Source organism: Parasteatoda tepidariorum, chromosome X1 (genome assembly GCF_043381705.1).
Source record: "Parasteatoda tepidariorum isolate YZ-2023 chromosome X1, CAS_Ptep_4.0, whole genome shotgun sequence".
NCBI lineage: Eukaryota > Metazoa > Arthropoda > Arachnida > Araneae > Theridiidae > Parasteatoda > Parasteatoda tepidariorum.
The window spans coordinates 8,605,159-8,629,047 of record NC_092214.1 but is presented as its reverse complement, the minus strand read 5'-3'; the positions used below and the strand labels follow the sequence as shown (position 1 = coordinate 8,629,047).

Sequence of the window (23,889 nt, the reverse complement as noted above, 5' to 3'; positions counted from 1 at the left end):
TAATTCTCCTTTTTTTTTGTATTCTGAAAAATTAATATTCACGATTAAATTTAAATCTGTCAGAATTAAAAATGTAATTTCTTTTTGTAAGGATGTGTTGAAAAAATTTTGATTTTTAAAGTAGGTGGGGATTTAAAAGAGGTTGGGAAGCTTTGTTGCAACATAGGAACAAAATAACTAAATTATATGTCTATATAACTACAGTTTTAACTGATTTTTTTAAAACTTTTTCGCAAAACAATTGCTATAAATATTTTCAAGAAACCTTTTGTTGACTTCTTCAAAAAAATCAATGAATGATAATTAAAATAAAAAAAGAAAGAAATAGATAAGCTTGAGAACCAGAGATAAAGCAATATTCATTTATTCTTTCTGACATATCTATATACAAATGCACAACAAAAGGATTCATTATGTACAGAATATTTAAAAGAAAATCAATTCAGGAAATAATTTGAAGGAAAGAGGATTAATCTGCCTGAACTTATTCTAATTCACCTAAAGTTCTAATTGGTACAAGAAATTAAGTCAATTACAATTTCTTTTAAGAATGATTGAGTATTCCTTAAATTATAAGTTTTTTTTTATAGTTAAGTATTTTCATCTCTTAAATGTTATAGATCCAGTAGAAGAAAAACCTGTTCGGTGTACCTAAATTTAAATTCTGCAGCACATTTTCAACAAAATGAGAAGATGGCATATAATAAAAAAGAATTTTAATATTTTATATAAACTAATTCAAATTTAATTTATTTCAAAAAACGGTTTAACACGGAAAAGTCATCTTCACTTCTCCCATGAATGACATGGTAATAAGTACAATTTGTGTTCAGATTTTAGAGTTAGATAAATCTTTGCAAAGTATGTAGAATTCTTGTCAAAGCGGCACAAATGAACTGCTTTAGAAGCACTTTAAACTACTTAATGAAACAGACACTTCACTCATTATTATTAACAAAGTATAATACTTATCAATTTGCAGTTTATATTTATACTCAAAAATTAATAAGAAATTTTAATTTTCATTCAACTTTAGAGAATTTGATAATCCTTCATTGTATGATTTATAAGAGCAGATTTATTTAAGAAAAAAATCTAAAAGGAAGGAGTGTAAATATAAAACATAAAATTTTCTTTAAGTTTATCCACTGAAACAAACACTTAAACAAGTTGAATATAAAAAAGGGCTTACTTTACTTACAGCTGTTAATTTATTTTAAATAAATATTTTCTTATAAAATTGTTTCAAAATTTGTTTTTAACTGTGATGAAGTTAAAATACTTTTGAAATTTAAAAAAGTAAATATTTTTTATTAAATCAATTACGAAACTATTTCAAAATAGATTATTGTTAAATTCATTCTATATTCCACTAGGTTGTAAAGTTCATTTAGTCTTAAACACAAAGTAAATTTAAAAAAAAATTGAATTTGACCATTTAAAATAAACTAAAACATTTTTCCTATAGAATGCAACATTGGATATTAGCCAATGTTATGTGCTTAAAATTTACTACAGGTAATTTAATATTTAAATTAACTTGAGGGTCAATAAGCTTTAATTTAGTTTAGAATTATATGGGGACCTATCTACAATACTCAGGTTTTGGGCTCTATTTTCAAAAGGAACATATATAAAGGAAGCTAATTATTGTTATTTTTCTCTTAAAAAACATATATCACAAGTGATACAACGCATTAAATAAAAATTGAAAGAGATGCTGGTCGATACTATCAGTTATACTAACTGAACAAAGGAAAAAATATTTTCAAATTGAAGTATTTGACATTTTTAGGCAAAAGTGAAACTAACGCTGCATGTATTTTGGGCTCAATATGATCACATTACATAAAAAATATTTAAGTGATTTACTTTTTATTCTCAATTACAAATTTATTCTTAACAAATAAAACTCAATTAGTTCTTCAATATGGCAGATTTAAACCAGAAAAAAGAGTTAAATTTAATCCTATGTAAAGAAGCTTCATAAGATTGATCGAGATCATCTGAAAGACATTACAGAGACATCTTTAATTACAGAACAATTCAGTGGTGAAATTAATAAACAAAAATGATCTGATTTTTGATTAAAATATAAATAATAAAACTCTAAAATCTATATAAAATAACAAATATTTCTGATCTCAGTAAAAAATCATTATCATATTTATGATATCGCTAGTAATATATTACAAAATATTTTACAATTAATTTATCAATAGCAATTAAATAATTAGGGAATTCAATTTTTCAGAAAAAATAAAGCAGAAATATTGTAATACACATTTAACTTAAATGATTAACTTTATGATTAATTTAAAATTAAAACAAAATTACAATTATATTAAACCTTATATTTTACTAGCTAAAGGTAAAAACATTTTAGACAAAAATAAAAATAGCACTTTGTATGCAGATAAAATGTAACCGTCATATTAAAAAATTACATACATAAACTACGATCTTTAGTACGACTCCATTTAAGCAGCAACCCTTCCACTACAATGACCCATGCATAGTCTTGTTTGCTATTCCATAGACACAATGTATTTTAATGTCTATTAGAATGTCTGCACTGAACTGTTCATTCAAATACGGCTGTCGAAAATTAGTCATTTGATTTAGAAAAACTTTTAAAGAAATTAATTAAACTACTTTTGCCTCTGAAGTTACAGCACAATAAATACCCTTTGAATGAAATAAGAGAGACATGACCCCCTAAATTCTTTTCCAAAGTCCTAGGTGGTCATAATTTATGGTGATTCAAAAACTATGTAACTTTCTTTTTAAAACATACTATAAATTGATCAATCATACATTTCTTGTTTGAAAATTATAAAATTTTTTTTTGAAATGTCAGTTGCCATTTGCGTTTTATTTTCGAGTTAAAACATGTGGTCTTAACAGTCATCTTGACATATGTAATTCATTGAAAATGGCAACCCCGAACCAGTATATTATTTGTATTGTATTTTTCAAATATTATTATTTTAAAAGGCACGTTTACATTTATACATAGATAAAGAAAAAAGTTGCACTGTTATTAATTTTTCTGTTCATTGTCAAATTTTTATTAATATTGCTTTCATAAACATGTTTGAGTAATTTTCTAGCTGTGAGTTATTATTTAAGGCATTATTGCACACTCACGCTATAACGACCTCATATTCCAATGTCCATTTTTGCTCGGTCTACAAGGGCTGTTACAAGATGCGTTGACTGTATATATTTATATATATGCATACATATATACATTTAAAAATAAAAACTGCTTTTAAAACTGTTTATAAATGAATAGAAACATGCTTAATTTTAAATGACTGATAAACATCTCACTTTACAGATTTTATACAAAAAATATTAACACTTTAAGACTTTTGTGTTATTTTTTAAATAAATAAATTAAACTTTAACAAAAGTAAATCAAAACTTAAACTAAAGTAAAAGTAAATCTACATTTTTCTGAAAAGAGAAATATTTCTACCTTAAAAAGTAACATAAAGTGATTATGCAATAAGAATCTATAAAAAAAGGAAATAAATGTTAAGCAATGATTAATTTGCATTTGAAAATAATGGCACTAAAATGCAGCTTTTTATAAAGCTTTGAGAGAACAGCAACACACTTGACTGATACAAATATGACAATTAACAAGTGAAAAATATAGCTATTTGTTTGCAACGTTACATTTAAAGAGTTAAAATCCTGGCTCATATAAAAACATCAGTTTCTATGATTTTTTCTATAACTGTTACCACGCTTGTTCTCAAATTTATGTCCTCTAAGTGGACGTTTAAAACCTATACCACGATTATACCTTCTTTCCCAATGCTTATTTGTTTGTTTCCTTCTGTAACCACTAGATGTATCAGCTGAATAACTCCATTGAGACTCATTCCATTCTTTTTTTGGTTGATATCCAGTGGACCACTGATCACCATTTCCTTTAGAAGGCAAAGTTTGAATTGGTAGAGGGGGAGGTGGTGAAAATGGGGGTTGTACAATATTGGGAACAGAAAATGTAGAATGTGTTTGGTAAGATATGGTTGGAGGTGGAAAACTCGGACAACATTTATCTTGCACAATTGAAGAAGAGACATAATGTGGGGGTGGTGGTGGTGGTGGAGGAGGAGGGGGTGGTGGTGGAGCAGAAAGCAAAACAGAATCATCAGGTTTTGCTTGAAATATATCAGGTATTAGTAATTCAGAAGGCTCAATTCCCGGAGGTGGTGGTTCTCTAAACTGATTCCAATTTGTGGGCATTAATCTAACAGGAATTGAAGTAGTGGATTGCTTTATACTTTTTTCAGAATTCTTCTTAGTAGAAGTAATTTCCTCTTCAGGTGACGTTTCTTGATAAGGTGTTCTGAGTTTTATACGGGGATCAGAAGGATATGGTTTCTCAAATTCTTCAGATGGGGGTGTTGCTTTATCTTCTGCCTCAACTGCATCTTGAAGACTAAATGAAAGTTTATTTATGTGACTTTTATTTACTCTCATGTCAACGTCATCTTTTAATTCAGAGTCCCCAGATTTTAAACGCACAGTATTTAAGATTTCTTGTAAATTTTCAGGTATATCTAAAAATGTTGTCATTCCTGATTCTACTACAGAATTTATGTCATCGCTTATAGAACTTTGCCCTTCTGTAGATGATTTAGGGATTGATACGTAATGCTTCAAAGCACTCACTTCTCGATCAGTTTCTTCCACTTGTTTTGTTAGAGCATCTAAAATTTTTTTATGCTCTTCTAAAATTTCCTTCTTTCTGCCACACTCTTCAACTGATAAACTAAGAACATCTTGCTCAGGATCATAAGGTTTACTTTCCTCCCGCTCTTTGGATTCATTTTTTTTCTTTAAAATTGAAGAGGTATTTTTTTCATTCTTTTCACTTGAATGAAATGAAGGTTTACTATCATAACAATTGTTGGATGAAGAACTACATTCTGACTCTACTCCAAGTGGTTGTTCATCAACTGCAGGTAGGGGTGGTGTATATGAACGTGGTTCAAAAGGTGGTGTGTAAGAGCCATCACTTAATTCATTCGATTTAGATCTGAAAAATAAAGTTATGAATTTAATTGGTGAAAAAATGTAATTGATTAACAATAATGTTCAAAATTTTTAAGAACCTTTTATAATAATTTTTGAAATCCCTTTGAAACTCACGGCAGTACGAGAAAAAAATTTCCAGGAACTAACAGAATTCTAGAGATATGCCTATTTCAGCACTACGAAATATATCTTTCAGATATTTCAACACAGTACTCCTTAATGTTCACTATTATTAAATAATCTATATTAGTGATTAATTTTTATGAAAAACAAGATCTCCCAACACTCACAGATTAAACAATTATGAATTTTTTTTTTTGATTTAAATCACTTTTACTTCCTTATCTGTGCTTTTAGAAACTTATATTAAGATAACAATTTCCTTTAATTTAATATTATTTAAAAACAGACAAAGTTACCCAAGTTGATAGGAAAGGCAGGTTTCAAGAATGTTTCAGTCAGATATTATGTTGAAAAAATTTTCCTTTAAAAAATAAATAATAAAACAAAATCCAGATTTTCAAAACCAAAGAGAGTTTTGATTTTAAAAATCTTAGGCATTAGCTACGAAACTGTAGACACCATGGTGAACAGAATTTTGAAGAAAAAGTCACATAAAATGCAAAAAGTTAACCCTCCCTCATTAAATAATAAGACAGTTTAAGAAATTCTAGATAAAAAAAATTCCACAGGACCAGTAATCATTAATATGTACTGGTCCACAAACTACATCACTAATTCATTTGAAATTCATCATAAAATATATTTATACAGAGCACAAAATAAAAATGATATCACCTTAAATAACTTTTGGTATAATAATCGGATTTTCATAAACTAAGAGCATATCTTAGTTGTTCAAAAGGGTAAACTTGAATAAGCTATTTAATTACTGCATGCTATTAATTAAATTACAAAAACAGACACAAAAACATACTTTCTCTAAATAAATGTACCTTTTTTTACCAAGCATGGATTTTTGATCATCAAAATATGTAAGGGAGGGGTTAGTTGAGATCTGGAAAATATGATCTAAGTAGTTTTGGCATGAGAGCTGTTGAAAGCTTTTACCCCATAACGTCAATTTCCTTTTCTCAAGAAGTTTAAAGCAAATTGATAATTTTTTGCACATAGTTATAAAATTTATTCATCTAAAGATAATTTAATGTAAAAAATAGTTTATAATGATTATTTACATTACATTTATATTATTATTAATTAAGTACACAATTTTAAACCATTTGAAATTATGAAATTTTAAACAACAAAGAACAAAATTTAGGCAAAATCGGTCAGATAATTCTTATAAAATTCAAAAAAAAGTTTTATTTTAAAATTTTTATTTCTCAAAGATTATGCATGGATTATGCAAAGATTATGCAAGCAAAACATGGTTTTGGAGCAGCGATAATTTAATGTAAAAAATAGTTTATAATGATTATTTACATTACATTTATATTATTATTAATTAAGTACACAATTTTAAACCATTTGAAATTATGAAATTTTAAACAACAAAGAACAAAATTTAGGCAAAATCGGTCAGATAATTCTTATAAAATTTAAAAAAAAGTTTTATTTTAAAATTTTTATTTCTCGAAGATTATGCATGGATTATGCAAGCAAAACATGGTTTTGGAGCAACAAAAAAGCAGTTTTGGAGCAGCGAAATAAAGATTTGGAGCATATTTAATAAAAAGAATTAAAACAAGAATTTAATAACAAGAATTTTTAATTTTGTTCATTAATAACATATCTTATTTTTTTTATATTTTTTTGAAGGTAAACAAATTAAGTTTCTTCTTGGTATCTTCCAATATTGTTAAATATTCTGCTATCCTCGACTTAGCCTCAGATAAGAGGATTTGTCTGCTTTCTATAATGAACATGCCTTTATTATTTAACCCATCTTTAATATTTTTTTCAGCTGTGGCTAAGAGATCCTGAGAAGGCTTCAATTTTAGTTTGCAAATCAATTTCAGCACCTTTCCTCAGTTTCAGTATTTTAACATTCTTTGCGCTTTTTTCTTTCTTTTTTCTCAACCTCTAATCGAGCAGAATAATTTTTAAATGCTGCACGAGTCACTTTAATCTTATCTTTGTCAACTTTAAAGCATTGGCATTCCCATGTGGTATGCACAAAAGAGGTTTAAAAAGCTTTGTTAAAAGAGAATATTTGATATTTCCCAAATTATCTTTTTCACAAAATAGTTTTTCCAAAACACATCAATTGGTGCTTATTCATTTGAATCAGAAGAAAAACCTTCTGGTTGCCCCCGTAACCTCGTCCATTCATCTAGTTAATAAAATGCCTCTTCAGATTTTATAATGGATGGGGTTACTGTTGCCAGATATCTTATTGACTTATTAGAAGTGTTTTCCATTCTCATTACAGGATGCAACACTTTAAGATGGTACAGCAAACTATTTTCAAGAGGCAATGCTTTTAATAACTTTTTTGCGCATGCCAAGTAAAAAGACTTGGAACCTAAATACATAGATACAACAAAATAAGGATGTCATTGTTTTTGTGGTATCTAGTCCAACATCTATTAAATTTGAATTTTGCCAAATTTCTGCGTTTTCTACATCAAATGATTTTAAGTTCTTTCTTGACAAACTAAGAAAAGCAGAACTCTTTAAAAAGGCCCTAACAATGCCTTAACTAGAGACACTATTTCATCATACAGTAAGTGAATCAATGGTGTCTCAGTTTGGAAAAGACCTAAAAATTTATTTAATACAGCCGAAATATTTCTTAAAAAAAGAGCTTTTGGCAAAAGCAATTTAACTCATATTGGACCGCTGTCCTATTTATAGGACAGTTGAATTAATTACAAATAAAGTAAAAGAAACATTTATAATTCACATAATTGCAAGATATGAAAATTTGTCTAATATAAGAGATTAATGTATAAAAAATGGAATTTAGAAAATTAAATTATTAAAAAAATTACATTGAATTCACTCCTAGAAATAAGTCGTAATTTAAAGCTATTATATAATAAAAAAAATATTCTTTTTCTTAAAAAAACATCTTCTCTTTTTGTAATTAATCATTGGTGCAAAACAAAATACAAAAAATATCTAGGAAAAAAATAATTTTTATAAGATTTTTGACACGAGTTTTCTAACTGTCCTATAAATAGGACAAAGGTCCAATACCCACCCTTTTACATAACACACCCATGCTTCCTTAGAACATTCCTTGAATTCATGGGACAGTGTTTATTGTTATCTTTTAAAAGTAACTAATGGGTGGAATGTGGGGGTGGGAACTAATGGGTGGGAATTCTTTTGTACCAGTCCCCTCTCACCAAACCAGTTCTTTTGTGTAGGCTATTGCACATACACATGAAATTTCATTCAGTTCTTTCCTATCTTCCCATTAGTTCAGTTGTGTCTTTATTTTGTAGTTCGCATGTGTCTGGTCATTTTTGCTCTAGTAAATAGCCAAAAAATTTCGAACTGCCGAGGAAGCGCTAGAATATATGAATAATTTATCTGATGAGGATTTAGATGATCCTGAAATGATAATTATTCCCCCAGAACTGGACGACGTTAGTGATGAGGAAGATATAGATGATTCCATAACAAATTGTAATATAGTGGAAACATGTGGTGATTCTGAAATTCGAGATTCTGCAGGAACTATTGAAATTTTGTCAAATATCTGTGAAGAAATCAAGTTTGATGCTAAACCACCTAAATGGGAAAAATGTGAACCAAAATTTTCGCTCTTACCGTGCTCTTTTTCCTCTGAAGAACATTAACATATTACGGACAAGATATCGGGAAAAACTCCTTTTGAACTTTTTCACATGATGGCTGATAGTATGATATCACATACAGTAATAGAAACTAATCGATATGCGTTTCAGAAAAATGATCATTCTTTCAGTGTCGATGAAAATGATTTCAAAAAATTTATAGGAATCCTTTTCTATAGCGGATATCACATTTTACCACGAGAAAAAATTTATTGGGAGAATGCTCCAGACACTGGCACAACTCTAGTAAATAGAGCTACATCCAGGAAAAGATATAGCGACATAAAAAAATACTTACATTTTAATAATAATTAAGCATAAACAAAGAGGATCGCTATTATAAAATTCGCCCACTTTTAGAAAAACTCAATGTTGCGCTGCAACAATTTGGAGTATTTTCCGAAAATCTAACCATCGATGAAAGAATGGTAAGGTATTTCGGTAAACATGGGTGTAAAATTTTTATTAAAAATAAACCAGTAAAATTTGGATACAAGTTGTGGATGTTGACTTCATATGATGGATATCCTTTCAATGTTATTCCTTATCAAGGTGCTCAAGAAAAGTGTAAGGAACCTCTTTCTCAGCGTGTAGTGGAAAGTTTGCTCTCTATTGTGAAAATTCCTAAGTTTCATAAGGTATATATGGATAACTTTTTTACTTCACATGGATTGATGGTTCGTTTGCAACAACTAGGATTTTGTGCTACTGGAACTGTTAGAGACAATCGAATGGCAAAATGCCCTCTAACTTCTTTGAAATCTTTAGCTAAAACTGAAAGAGGAACATCCGATGCCCTATTTGATAAAGCGAACAAAATAGCTGGTGTTCGGTGGAACGACAACCGTGTAGTTTCGTTGCTCACTAATTTTGAAGAGGCAAAAGTAAACGGAAAAATACAGCGTCGTGTAAAGGGAGGCAGGAAAGATGTCGATGTTCCATTTTGTATTACATCATACAATAAATATAAAAATGGAGTTGACCTATTTGACAGTTATATGGAAAATTACTTTGCATCTATTCAAGGAAAAAAATGGCACTGGTCGCATTTTGTGAATTGTTCTGAAACCGCTCTCATCGCAGCCTGGAAAATTTCCAAACTATTTTCACCTGACGATACTCAGGACTTGCTAACATTTCTTTGCTCATATAACACTTGCTCATATCTTTTTTTAAAATTAATAATTAATTTATTTAATTCTGTAAAAGGTAATTCAAAACTCCAATTAATTTAACTATTATTTATGGTTATCGAGTGCATTTTTCTTAAAATTTAAATAAATGTTATTTGTAATAGTATTCAACAAAACATTAAAAAGGTTAATACTGATCATACCAAATTTATAAAAATATGTAAGGAACTAAGCAAATTAAGAAAACTTTAATAAATTTAAATTACAAATGTAAATAAGTGAATGACCCCTATTTAATTTTTATTAAAATTGGTTACCTAGTACAATATTTCGTTAATGAAATGATTAAAAAAAAATAATTTTTAAATGCAAATACAATGAGTATTGAAGCTAAAAATTTTTTGTCTGAAGTAACAAATTAAGAGCACTGAAAATTTTGAAAGCAATAATACAATAATAAAATGCAATCAGTAAAAAAAAATAGTAGTAAAAAAAAATTAAGTAAAATAAATGTTTAAAAACAATAAGCAATCAGTGGATGGTCCCTCAGATAAAAAATTTACGTTTAAGAAACTCAATTAATCTTTATCTGTATTAAATTAAATGAATAAACGAGAGATGAAAATTTTGAGGTTATGAAGCTTAGTGATTCTTGACTGCTCTGAGGATCAACATAAAAATATGTGCTTAGTGAATGGTCCTCAAGTTAATTCAAAGATCAGGGTACTAATCTATAAATAGAATAGCGCAAGAAGGCCATTAGTTTGCCATTGACGAAGATTATGGCACTTTAATAATGATGAAATTAACAAGCGAAATAAATTTTTTTTTTGCTATTAAAATTTGGCAATGTTTAGATGGTCGCTGAATATGTGAGAGAAGTTTCGGTTCCATTTCAGTGAGTGGAAAATGAAGCTTGAAATTGAGAATATCTTGCAAAATGAAGCAGAGTTGCACATGAGAGTGTAAAAATCCTGCCCACTGAATCCAGAGCAACCCTCCACATGGCAGTAGCTTAGTTGCGTTAATTGTGACTTGGCGATACCCAGAGGAAAGTATCCTTTTTAGAGCAGATCAGTGCAATTTAAGTCAACTACTTCAATTTGGAGCAAGTAGGAGCAGGCTTCCACAATAGGTGCGGATCGGCGCAATTGGGGCAACACTTGCAACACTGAAATCACCTTCATTTGTATACTAACAATCTGCAAATTTTAGAGAGAAAATTTCTTTCCACTGGAGCAAGCGAAAAACATAGTACAGTACAGAACCATTTATCCGGTATCCAGAAAATTTTTGCTTGGTTTTCCCAACATTTTGAACTGGAAGGATGGAGAAAAAACGCGTGTTACTCATTTTTGAAGTTTAGTAGAGAAAAAAGTGGGTGGAGGTATTTTCTCCCCCGTTTGTCAAGAGAAGGGCAAACTTTTTATTTTCTCCTGTGCATTTCAAAGAATCAGTGGCTTTCAGATAAGCTGCCATCAATCAAAAAGGAGTGGCATGCTATTTTAGTTTTGCCTTTGATTTATGTGGGGGGGGGGACACAAGCACTGCACACGCATATCGTTGAACAGAAGGTGAAAGAGAAATAAAAAGAAAAATATATCCCTATACATTACTAAATAAAAAAAACTGAAATGGAAGTACAAAATTGGAATACGAAAATGATTAAAATACGGCTATTTTTAGTTTAATAATAAAGTAAGAATATAGTTAATTAACTGCCAATAATATAGATATTCAATATCTCCCTCCAAACTGTACGTCCTTGATACAGCATCTCGATCAAAGCATTTTACGAAGCTTAAAATGCCGTTATAAAGTAGATTGATCAGAAGCTGATCGACGCAGCTAATGAAGAAAAATCCATCCAGGATTTTCTGAGAACATTCAATGTGAAAGATGCTATCTGGTTGTCAGCAAAAGCATGGGAATTTGTTTCACATGATACATTAACTCACGCATGGTGGAAGTCAATACCGACATGTATTTTTTTAGAAGATGTTGATGATTATCCTTTTGAAGGATTAAAAATTTCAAAGAAAAAGATCTCCAAAATGAGCTCCGGGAATACTCTCGAAAATGGCTAGAGCGGGATCTTATGTTAGAAACAGAGATTAATGAGTGTTTTAATGTCGATAATTATGTCCCAATTGTAAACGAAATGACGGATTCCAAAATTATTCAGATGGTGCTGAATCCAGACGCCGAACAAAAAGAAAGTGACGATGAAGATGAGACTGAAGAAGTTTTTTTCATATTGAATTAACAAAAGAACTGATAGCTGGAATGGAACAAAAATCATTTATTGAGGAAACTCATATAATGGTTGTTTATAAAATTCAACAGTTGTTTCTTAATCAGAAACCAAAATTTTGTCAGCTAAAAGTTGATGAAATATTTAAAAAATATATATATGCAAATTTTGTATTTTTGTAAACTTACTTTTCACGCCGCTAAAAGTTGATGAAATATTTAAAAAATATATATATGCGAATTTTGTATTTTTTTTAAACTTACTTTTCACGTCGAAACTTATAAATATTTTTATTCTTTTAAATGTTATTTTTCTTCTTCTTTTTTAATTTAGGAGAGCTTTTTTTTTTATAAATGTTTTACTTCGTTTTCATTGTAATTTGGGTTCCATAAAACATCGACAAACGCATCCCGGATAATTGGTTCTCTACTGTACCATAACTTAATACTCATACCAAGGAAGGGGGAATAAATGAACATGCTATCGATCTACTCTCGATTAGTAGCAAACATGGTTTGAGGTTCTGTGGCGCCAGCATGCGGATAGTGCTTGACAGTAAGAGAAGATTCCTCTTCACTGGAGCTTGTGCAAAGCAAGGAAGTACAAAACCTTTATTCTTGTCCCGCGCCATCATCAGAGTAAGAAACCAGATGAATTCGATGTTGTTTCACAATCAATCTACGACAAGTGGGGTTGTGGTTCGCAGATGGCTAACTACTACTTTATGGTTGTCTAAGGTGCATTTTAGTGATCTCAGACCAGTAGAATGTGAATAACGAGCAGTTTTGAATAATGTAAGGTAAATTTTTCTAACCCACCAAGTGTTGAGCCTCTGGATAAAATAATACTGAAATTCCCTAATTGTGCACTACTTTCTCTTAGATTAACAAATGGAAAAGTCTGCAGTTGAAAGTTTGGGAGGAATAAGTTTTAGAGAGTAAAAGAAATATTTACATGTTTTTAATATTAATGTTTAATATAATGTTTTGGCATTAGACAATAAAAAGTTTTTATTACAAACACATATTAATATATTTTATATAATAAGCTAACAAAAAGTTCTATTATAGTTTATTCTAGACCTAAAACAGGGCAGGGTGCGGCTCACTTTCTAATCCTGCAGAATTGCTTCACATTTATTTTTAGATTTGGTTTCACAAGTATAGTTTCTATTATATTTGGTTTAAATTCATACCTAATAATTTTATTCAGTTACGATTGCAACTTCATTCACAAACATGTTTTTATTTTTATACTGCATTGTTATCTGTATTGTATAACTGATAAATACACAATAGATTAGATTATATATACATAGTATTAAACCATACACACAATTGACTATATCAATCCTCTTTAAGAATGAAGTTACAAATTTCTCAAAAGAACCTGTGAGAAATGACCACCCCTATTAAAAAAAACCATTAGGGATTTTCTGAGAAATCAAGTTTCTTTCCATTCATATGAAGTTAGAAATGCAAAGGATTTTTTTAATTTTATAATAAACACCAAAGGAGTCACTTTTCTTACTTTATAAGTGAGAAAGTTGGTCCTGTCATAACCATAGACTAGTTCAATTCTTCTCTTTTATTCTACAGCTGCCATGCTGAAATAATCAGCCAGAAGCCTATTTTACTTACACAGCAGGTTTACAGTTAATGCACATATACCAGTAATGGTAAATTAATTGTAGTTATATAATGAAAAAATTTTTGAACTTAGATTCTGCTTTATACTGTCTCTGATAATGTTGCACCAAAATTTGATGTAGCTCAAAATAATGGCATAAGACTCATCAGCAGAGGTGTCGTTTCAATACCTATCCCAGTTTAGGAACAGCAGACTTGACTGTTTGCATGAAAAGTGAGTTTTTTGGTAATTGACTCTTGGTGAAAGATTGCTGCATAAAGATAGTTTAGGGCATAAGTATCGCACAAGTACTATGCGACAGAAAACACAACATACCATTTTATTAAAATTGCAGAAAATATCTGGTTTCTGAATAGAGTTCCAGAAATTCCAGTTCCAGAAAATATCTGGTTCACTTCTGGCAATAGAGGCTCTGCTTTCGGACCCTCAGTCTCTCTGGATATAATGAAATATACAATCGCAATCTTTGACCTTTTTCTTGTTCAAAATGGAGTCTTCCATTACATAGAATTCAAAGCAGCTATTATCCCCCCATCAATAAAAGATACCCTGTTTACAAATGAATATAAATCTATAGCAATGGCTCAGTTGACATTACTCAGCTGAAAATAACAAGCACCACAAACATGATTTGGTATTTTCAGGATCAATGTGTGATGCACTATCCATTTATTACAGCAAATTAAAATTAATGAGAAAACATTTGCTCACAAAAACTATTCTATTCCAGTTTCTTATTAAAAATCATATTGATCAGCTAGAAAAACAATACAGATTTATTCAAAATACGATCTTAAAACCAGAATCACATGTTTTTTTCGGAAACCTTCCACTACATTCTTCACATGTTATGCTAATTGCTGGTCACTTTTATGTTCTCAATTTTTAAAATTTCACTAAATTTTGAGAATGTTAGGATAAAAATATTTAAAACAGTAAATAATTTTTTCTTAAAAATAAATTTTTACAGCAATAATATGATTTAAAAAAATTAGAAATACTCATATAAGTGATTTCAATAAGTAACTTAATAGGGGAAAAGCGAAATGCCGCTAGGATGTGCCGAATTAAAAGTTGGAAAATAATTATTATACATACTTAAATTAAAAAAAATCAAATGGTATAACAAGTTTTGACACAAAAACAAGAAAAAGGAGCATAATAAAACATTGCCTTCTAAAAAAAGAATAATAATGAACAAATAAAGTAAGACATGGAATTCATATAGTAAAAATAAACACCTATAGGTAATTTGAAAGTAGAAGAAGAAATACCATTTCTAAATTGCCAGAACAATATCATAAAATTGTAAAAAGAGGCATTTTTCCCCTGCATTTTAAAATGTCATTAGATTTATTAAAGAAAATCTAGAAAATTAACTAAAAAGTTCAAGGAATCAAAACTATTTTACCTAAATAAAATAATATAGTTTATGCATTATAAAGTCGATATGCATTTAAAAATACTGAACTAATAAAATTGGAAACTTTTTTCAAGTTTATGCATTCTCATTTAAACAAGCACCTAAAAAGGGTGACATTTAAAAATGTAATTAATTATTTTTTTTTACTCAATGATTATTAATATTCATTTGCTATGAAAACAGACAATTATAAACCACTAACTAGCATTTTCTGATAAGAGAAGTAAATAAAATCAAACCTTTATGGACATGAAAATATAATAGTTAATTACACACAAAGGAATCTAAAGCTTTCACAGTTCATGAGCCATGAATCATGTGCCATGGTTAATTTTTTTCAACACATAGCAGGATTTGAAGAAACATGGGTATTTTAGAAAAACCCCAACCCGCCTGGGTTTAATTGAAAAAACCCGGGGGAAATTAAGTTTTATTTGAAAAAACCCAGGGGAAATTGGATTTTTTCATTTAGTACTCATAAACTTTTAAGTTTTACTGTGTAAATATTTTATTTATTAAAAATTGTTGAATAAGCTTAAAAAAGAAATAAAGCCAAAGAGTTATTTTAATTTTGTTATATGTGTTTTATATTAAGTTTAAATAACGCATTATCACTAATACATATTTGAATCTTGTTTATTGTTAAGTATATAACGTTTCACAATTTTTAACTCAAGCATTATAAAATATAAATGCAGTAATATAAAAGGAACAAGTTTATTAATCTTTTTGTTTTCACACACATTTACTATATTTATTAAACATATATATATATATCCTATTTTAAAATTATAATCTGTAAATATTTATAATCAGTAAAAACAAAAATTTCATCTGACTTTTGACTTTAATAAAAAACTGAAATAAATATTTAATGATCTTTCATGTTTTTATAATAAGATTAATAGAAAGTGAAATTAAAATTATCGATAATTATAAAGAGTATCAGTTACTTGTCCCATTTTTCTCAGATAATTAACCCTAGAAAAATGATTTCATTTTTAGATAAATAATTTTAAAAAGTTCTCTTATGAAAAGTTAAAAAAAAATTTTTCTCTTCAATTTTTTTAAACATATGAATTAATAATAATAACCTGCTTATTAATATATAAAGCATGCAACTATATTTGAAAAATTGATGTTTTCAGACTATATTATTCAAATTTCTATTTGATTTAACATCATTAAAATATTACTTTTTGAAAACACTCGATTAAAGTTTTCAATAGTACTATAAAATTATAAGATTCTAGTTTCTTTTGCTTTACAAATATTAAAAACTTAATCATATAAATCATGCAACTCTATTTGACAAATTTATGCTGCACAATAAATTATATAAAAGTAAGTATATGTGCAACTAAGTTTAAAAAAAAAATTTTTTTTTGTTGAAAAAACCCACTTATCTCGAAAAACCCACTTGGAAAAGTAGGTTTTTTCAAGGTGGTCCCACCCAATAAAACCCGGGCGGGTTTTTTCAAAGTGGGCCCACTTGGCAAACCCTGACACATAGATTATTTCTGATGAATTAAATAAAAACATTAAATAATAATCTTTTTTCTACACAAAAGCAAAATTTAAAAAATTTAAAGAGAAAAAGAAAATTCTAGAGCTATGAGCGATATTTTCACATTTTGTAAAAAAGAAAAAAACACACATTTCTTCCACTTATTATATTGTACGTGTCATCACCACATAAAATAAAACAGGAATTGGGCTGAATTTTAGTAAAAAAAATTCAAAAATCGGGGGAAATAATATTTAAAGGGGAAACTGGGAGACAACATGGAAAAACAGAAAACTCCTGCAAAATCCAGTAGAAATGACAAGTATGCATAATTAAGAAATTTAAAATAAAATACTATAAAATCTATGTTTATCCTAACATGCCTGTAATAATAATTTTTTACAGTAAAAACGGCAAATTTTTTAAAATTTCTTTATGCAGTAACAGAGTGGAATATCTTTCACCAATCAGAACACAATTATGTCGAGCACTACATGCAATATTTTACTTCCCAAAATTTAATCCCATAAACACAAAGGAAAAAATGCTTACAATGCACGAGAAAATATTTCAGCAAATTTAGAAGCTTTTATGAGATTAGAATTTACAGTTAGAAAAAGTTGCATAAAGCCCTGTTCCAAGAATTATTCATTACTCACCATCCATTAATCCTATCACACACCATTTATAACACAAGTAAAACAAAGTTTCTAGGAATAGATTTGGGTCGAAACTGAACTTCATAATTATTTGAAGCCAGCTTAATAAAATGTTAGATAAGGGAAAGAAAGAAATGTTTTTCTGTAAAGCCAATATGTAACTTGGAAGACAGAATAAAAGAAGGCTAGTTGAAATAAAAATAAGCACAGAAATCTTTGCTCTCAAAAGCCTCACAATTCATAATAAATGCTTAAATTGCAAAAGAAATAAATAATGTATATCAGAAGTTTAATAGTTTAGGAAATAAAAATAAGCCCAATTTAAAGGTACCTGCTCATTCATTATAACACCCTGCTCATTCAGGATGTTATAACCTCAAAATCCCTCTTCAGGTGTGCCAATGATCATGGAGAGCAGAAAAACATAGCACTGATATGTTTAAACTCTATTACATCACAAACACTAAACTGCAGAACGTTCATAAGCTAAAAATCTATGCATGTGAAATAAATTTAATTAGAAAATGAAATGAATTTAAATTTACTAGTACTATTTTTCATTCATCAAATCTCTAATTTAAAGTTTTGAGAAATACATTATAGATTTAAAAGTGATACCTAAGCTTTACTAAACTTCCTGAAAAACCTTATTAATAGCTTCTTTTTTCAGTAATAGATTTGTAATTACTAAAATTATGGATCTTCACGAGATGTTAAGTTTTTATTTAACGAAATTCTTATACACTGTGTGTAGTACTCATTAATATTAAGATATTTAGCATATAAAAACTCATCATTAAAAAAAACCATGGACCATTGGGAATATAATATCCCAGCGGATTAGGATGAATTTCATTCTATAAATAAAAATTTTGTATTCTAAGTTTTAAGAACTAAATAAAAGAAATGAAGAAACAAATAATATGGATTAAAACTTACACTGTATTCTTTGGTGCACATACTTGTGGTGCTTGTTTAGCTTTATGACGAACAATCACACCCAATAATAAATGGGGTCTAGGAGAAGGTAGACCTAAGCAAAAATGGAAAACCTATTAACATAAGTCAAATATGATGAATACTCTATTTCATATAAGCTTAATTTGGTAGTGTGTAATATCTTGACTACTATGAGTAGGCTGATCATATGTATCATCTATACATTGTTCAAATATTTCAAAATTAAAATAATCCACAATAGCACATTAGAAACACATGATACTAAAATTTAAATGGTACAGTAGAGAACCTACTATCCGGAATGCTGGGAACCAACACTAACCTGGATGTCTTAATTTCCTAGCTTTCTTGGATTGATAGAAAATGATTTAATATAGCCTAATAATATTCTTACTTTAATATTGAAAAAAAAATAGCCCTATTTTAGTCGTTTTAGAATTCTAATTAAAATATTGTATCTTCAAGTTACTCTTTTTAGTTTATTACTTAGTAAAGCATAAGCATGTATTTTCTGATAATTTTCCTACTATCTCCTGTTAGTTGATATTTCCCCCTTGTAAGTCGAAGTCAAAAAAATTCTAACACTCGTTTTGGAAAAAAATTATATAAATAAAATAAAAGCATAAAAAAAAATGGTCAAAATTTCTCCATTCTACCCTGCAATCAATATGGCTGAGACTGATTTGAGGAGAATTTCTTTCTCAGCTTCAGGCCGCTGCACTTTCCCTACGATTATGCCATGTATTCCGATATTTTAATACAATGTAATTACAACATTAAGAATTTGAGTAGTATCGGAAAACGTGAAATTTTAAGCTGCTCACCATTTGTAATTTTTTAAAAAAAAATTTCTAACTTAGATGATTTTTTCAGAAAAAAAACGAAAAAGAAAACATTTTTGATTTAAAATTCAAGAAATCTCTGATATATACTATAAAACCCCCAAATAAATATTGAATCTTATTTTGTACTATAATGGTTTTATTTTAATCTTTGTTTAAACCATATAAATTTTCTTCAGTTAAAATAGGGGTGCACAACCTTTTTGAGTGAAGGGCCACTTGCACAGCAGGTTGGCTAACGAAGGGCCGCACATGTATTTGGAGATGTTTGTGACAAATGTAGTAATGTTTATTTAAACATTAGAGTTCCATTTTTTTATCAATAAACTTAGTCATATCAATAACTTAGTAGTGTTCCATTATTAGAATTCATTCAAAAATAAAAAAACTTATACTTTTTTTTTTACAAAAAAAAACTTGCTATTTTTATCATATGAACAATAGATTTATCAAAATAAATAAACATTGAAGAAAAGAAATGTTTTTTTTTCTATCATATGCAATACGAAAATTTATTTTAGAATTAAATTCTAATAAATAAAAAAAAACTGCAATCCCCACAGAATGAAAGTAGGAAAAAGTTTAGTCATAATTAAGTAATATAAATTTAAATTAAATATTTTAATGGAAGAAAATTTATAGGTTTTAAACAAAAGCCTAAAATAAAAACAAAACTGTGATAGTTCAAAATAAAATTAAATGCTTATTTTGTAATGTACTTTATTATTTTATTTTATTAATTATTAGATTTTTTTATATCGTAAACATTTTCCTTTTTTTTTTCTCGAAAAAGATCACTTAAGCAGCAAAAAATTGAAATCTAAACTACAAACAGTGAGCAGTTTAAAAATTCACATTTTCTGCCATTTTATGAATTTCTCAAGTTGCAATAACATTGCATTTAAATTAGGGAGGGATGTAACGAGTATTTGGCCCTTCTGTGAAAAATTCAGTTGGTTGAATGATCAGTCAAATATTCGGCAGAATATTTTTTAGAAATGTATTTTTCTAAGTTTTTTTTATTTTTGAATTTTTATAGATATTACTTTTTTTTAAAAAATTATAATCAGACAAGTCAATTTTGTCATTTTTTCGATACTTTGAGAATTGAGAAGGATTTTTTTCCATTTTTTGCTGTTTTTATTATAACCCAGCATTTTAACAGAACGTCTCATACTATTAATTTATTATCACTCTTTCCCTGTACTGTAATATAAATAACCAGTAACATAGAAAAGTGTGATTTTCAGTATTAAAGTTTTGTTTCAGGAACTAAGAAAAATTTGTTTTTTCTGTTTTTCTTTTTTTAGGCATTTTTATTATGACTCAGCATTTTTTTTAAAAATAAAGTTACTAATAAAATTTATTTTATAGCAATTTTTTTTCTTCTAAAATTATGGCAATGAGAAAAATTTAAATTGAGATTTTCGGCATAAGATTTTCACTTAAAAAATTAAGAACATTTTTTCTATCTTTTTATTTTCTTTAAATAAAAAAAAAAATTTTTTTAGACGTTTTCATTATAACGCAGTAATTTTTAATAGCATTTCTGTTGACTTAATTCTTTTTTCTTGGCTTTTTCTGGTAATTGAAAAATTGAGATGTTCAGCTTTAAAAAAAATTTTCAAAAATTAAGATTGATTTTTATGTTCTCTGTTTCGCTTTTCGACATTTTCAAAAACGTTCTTGATTGGCCTTATTTTTTAGAGTTAATTAGCGTTTTTCCAGGAAATATTATTCTGAGCATTGAAATTTTAGTTTCAGTGTTGCTATACTGCTAAAAGATTTTGCTATTTGGCCCCAAGTGAACGGCGTTCAATAGATTTTTTCTTCTTCTTTTTGCCGAATATTTGGTTTTTGATCAAATCACAATTCATTACCACATTCGACCAAATCATATTCGTTGCGGAAATAAAAAAGAAGGAAAAATAACTAGGATTTACGATAAAACTGTACGGTAATACCGTATCAAAAAGTGATTATTTAATTGCGTGATTAACAATCACGTGTCGTAATAACATCATAGTTAAATAACGGGATCGTCAAAATCACGAGGAAAAGTATAGAAATAATTAGGAAAAAATATATTTATGCTGAACTCAGCACAAATAAAGCGCGTCAAATGCATGATTTAAAATTTGCATGTCGTAACAGAATAATTGGAATTTTTTATAATACGTAGGAACGCATAGCAATAACTGCCGAGAAAAATTTTTGAAGAAAAAGAAAGAATTGCAAAAAAAAGATAAAAAATCACTTAGATTTAAGATGAAATCGTCATAAATAAAGTGCACAGAAAGTGATTATGCGATCTGAAACTCGCGTTGTAATAAAAATTCGGGATTTTCGAAATCGCGTAGAAAAGCGGAAAGAAGTGTTTAAAAAAAATCATTTATATTTACGATAAAATCGGCTTAAAGAAAGCGCATTAAACGTACATTTACAAAAGAATCTGTTAAAATTGATTGTGTGAAAACGTGATGATTTAAAAGTGCGATTAAAAATTGCCATTTTTAAATTTTTTTTAATTGTGTTTAGAAGCTCTCGCGGGCCGCACTTCATTAGTCGAAGGGCCGCAGGTTGTGCACCCCTAAGTTAAAATATTTAATTTGAATAATAATTATTACTCATCAAAATATGTATTAATTTGACATATTTTTTATACTTTCATTTTGTGAAGATGCGTTTTGTTTAAAGTTTGAATTTATTTTAAAATGATTTTTTCTATTAAGTTATCTGACAAAAAATGAAAAAACATTTTTTTTATCAATTTTTTTTCTTTTTTTTTTCAAAATATAAATTTTTGATAAAAAGGGAAATTTTTTGAAGAAAAAAAAAAAAGTAAGTTTTTTTCATTTTTGAATGAATTTTAATAATTAAAAGCATTTCTAAAAATTAAAAGTATTAAATTTTCAGGAAACATTACTGATAAATTCTAGGTTTACTGATAAAAGAAATAGTGCTTATATTCATAAATGTCTAAACACGCGTTGCCGTTAACATGTCTAAACACGTGTGCAGCCTTTTGTTATTTAACTTGCTGTGCAACTGGCCCTTCACTCAAAAGGACTGTGCACCCATAAGTTAAGTGATGTTTTGAATACATAGTTATGTCAAATAATATCTTACTTAGCTTTGGTGAAGAATAACTAAAATCATAATTTTAATTCTTCATTTGATTACATAAAATATCATGTTTGATTTCTTTTTTACTCTAATAGGTTTTGTCTTTTTTAATAGAACACATATTTTATTCAGAATAGCTAATACCTAATAACTTTTCGCCTTTGAAAATATTGCTTATAGATTGTAAAATGTCCATGTCAATATATACATATTATAAACTTACTTGAAGAAGACTTGTTAAAGTTTTATTAAAATGAAAGAAATACTGATTTTATGGTTAGTGAAAATGTTGGGGCCTCTAAAAAGCACCATGCCCGGCCTTCTTAATTGGGTCTGAGAAATTATCAAGAAAAGAAAACAAAATTTTCTTTTGTAATTGAAGAAATATTTGGTAATGTTTAGTAGGTCCTTGTGATCAGATAAAATTTGAGAGATTGATAATTTAATTTTAGAGGTGTCTGAAATCAGTCTATTGCAAAACGATGCCGAGTTGAATGTGTGACAACAGAAATACTTCCGAATTTAAGTGTATGCACTTATGGGTCTTTAAGTAATTCTTCCAACATGCATAGACAATATGGACCACAGAATGCCAATACTGATTGTAGTTGAATTACTATTGGGAAAACCAAGATTTTACGTAATTCATGGCAACAAACAGCATGGTATTTTTTTTTAAAAAGAGAAAATTAAGCACATTTTACAAGCATGCAATCAATAATAAACATCGTTAAGGGCTTTTAAAAAATGAAAATCAAAAAATGAACATCTTTAAGCAGTTTTTAAAAGTGATACGCAATCCTAAAAGAGGATTTCGTGGGCGAACCCTCAACAGACCATTTGAAAATTTTACAATTGCTGAATCACCAATTTGGCTACTGAATAAAAACAAGAATCCAATAAATTTTCAAGATAAAATAAATTTTGACATTAAACAGACAAACTTTGACATTTTCTTTCAAGCATTAAACAGATAGATTTGATAACAAAAAAAAAACAAAACAGGATTTAATGTCAAAAATAAAGAGGAACAAAAGAATTAAAAGATCATAATATCTTTTAAGAAATGGGCCCAAACTTAAACATTTACACATTTTTGCTATTATATGGTTAAATCAATTTCATTTTGTAAAATAATGGTGGCACAATAAAAATAAAAGTACCTGGACCATCAAATGGCATAAGAACAGTTGGAACTGGACTTGTAGCAGCCAGTGGAACGATGTAAAAATCTTTAATTTTTCTGGAATAATTCGAAACAACACCATATCGTTTTCTGGAGTTGAGGTATGAATAAAATGTATTGTAAGATACAGACTCTTCATCATTAGCAGCTTGAAACTGAATAATTATAAGCTCCTATAAAGCATAATAATAAAATAAAAAAATAATTAAAAGAAATAAATAATATAAGTTATTTCACATACTTTAATCGGAATAATATAGTTTATTGTTTCAAAATATAGTTTATTTTTTGTTAAGTTAATATAGGTAATCTGTTTTTTTT

General features: G+C 28.2%; 1 protein-coding gene across 9 annotated transcripts in view; it reads right to left on the bottom strand.

The window, feature by feature from the left end:
• Positions 1-348: 348 nt before the first annotated feature.
• The window catches only part of LOC107447713 (protein partner of snf), a 146,431-nt gene continuing 122,890 nt past the window's right edge, over positions 349-23,889 (bottom strand). For all 9 annotated transcript variants that reach the window (XM_043049291.2, XM_043049287.2, XM_043049290.2 and 6 more), the window contains 3 exons: positions 23,546-23,741; positions 18,394-18,487; positions 349-5,059 (listed from right to left, as the gene is read on the bottom strand). In XM_043049291.2, coding sequence (XP_042905225.1) covers positions 3,724-5,059; positions 18,394-18,487; positions 23,546-23,741 — 1,626 coding nt within the window. In that variant the 3' untranslated portion in view covers positions 349-3,723. The remainder of the gene's footprint in view (positions 5,060-18,393; positions 18,488-23,545; positions 23,742-23,889) is intronic.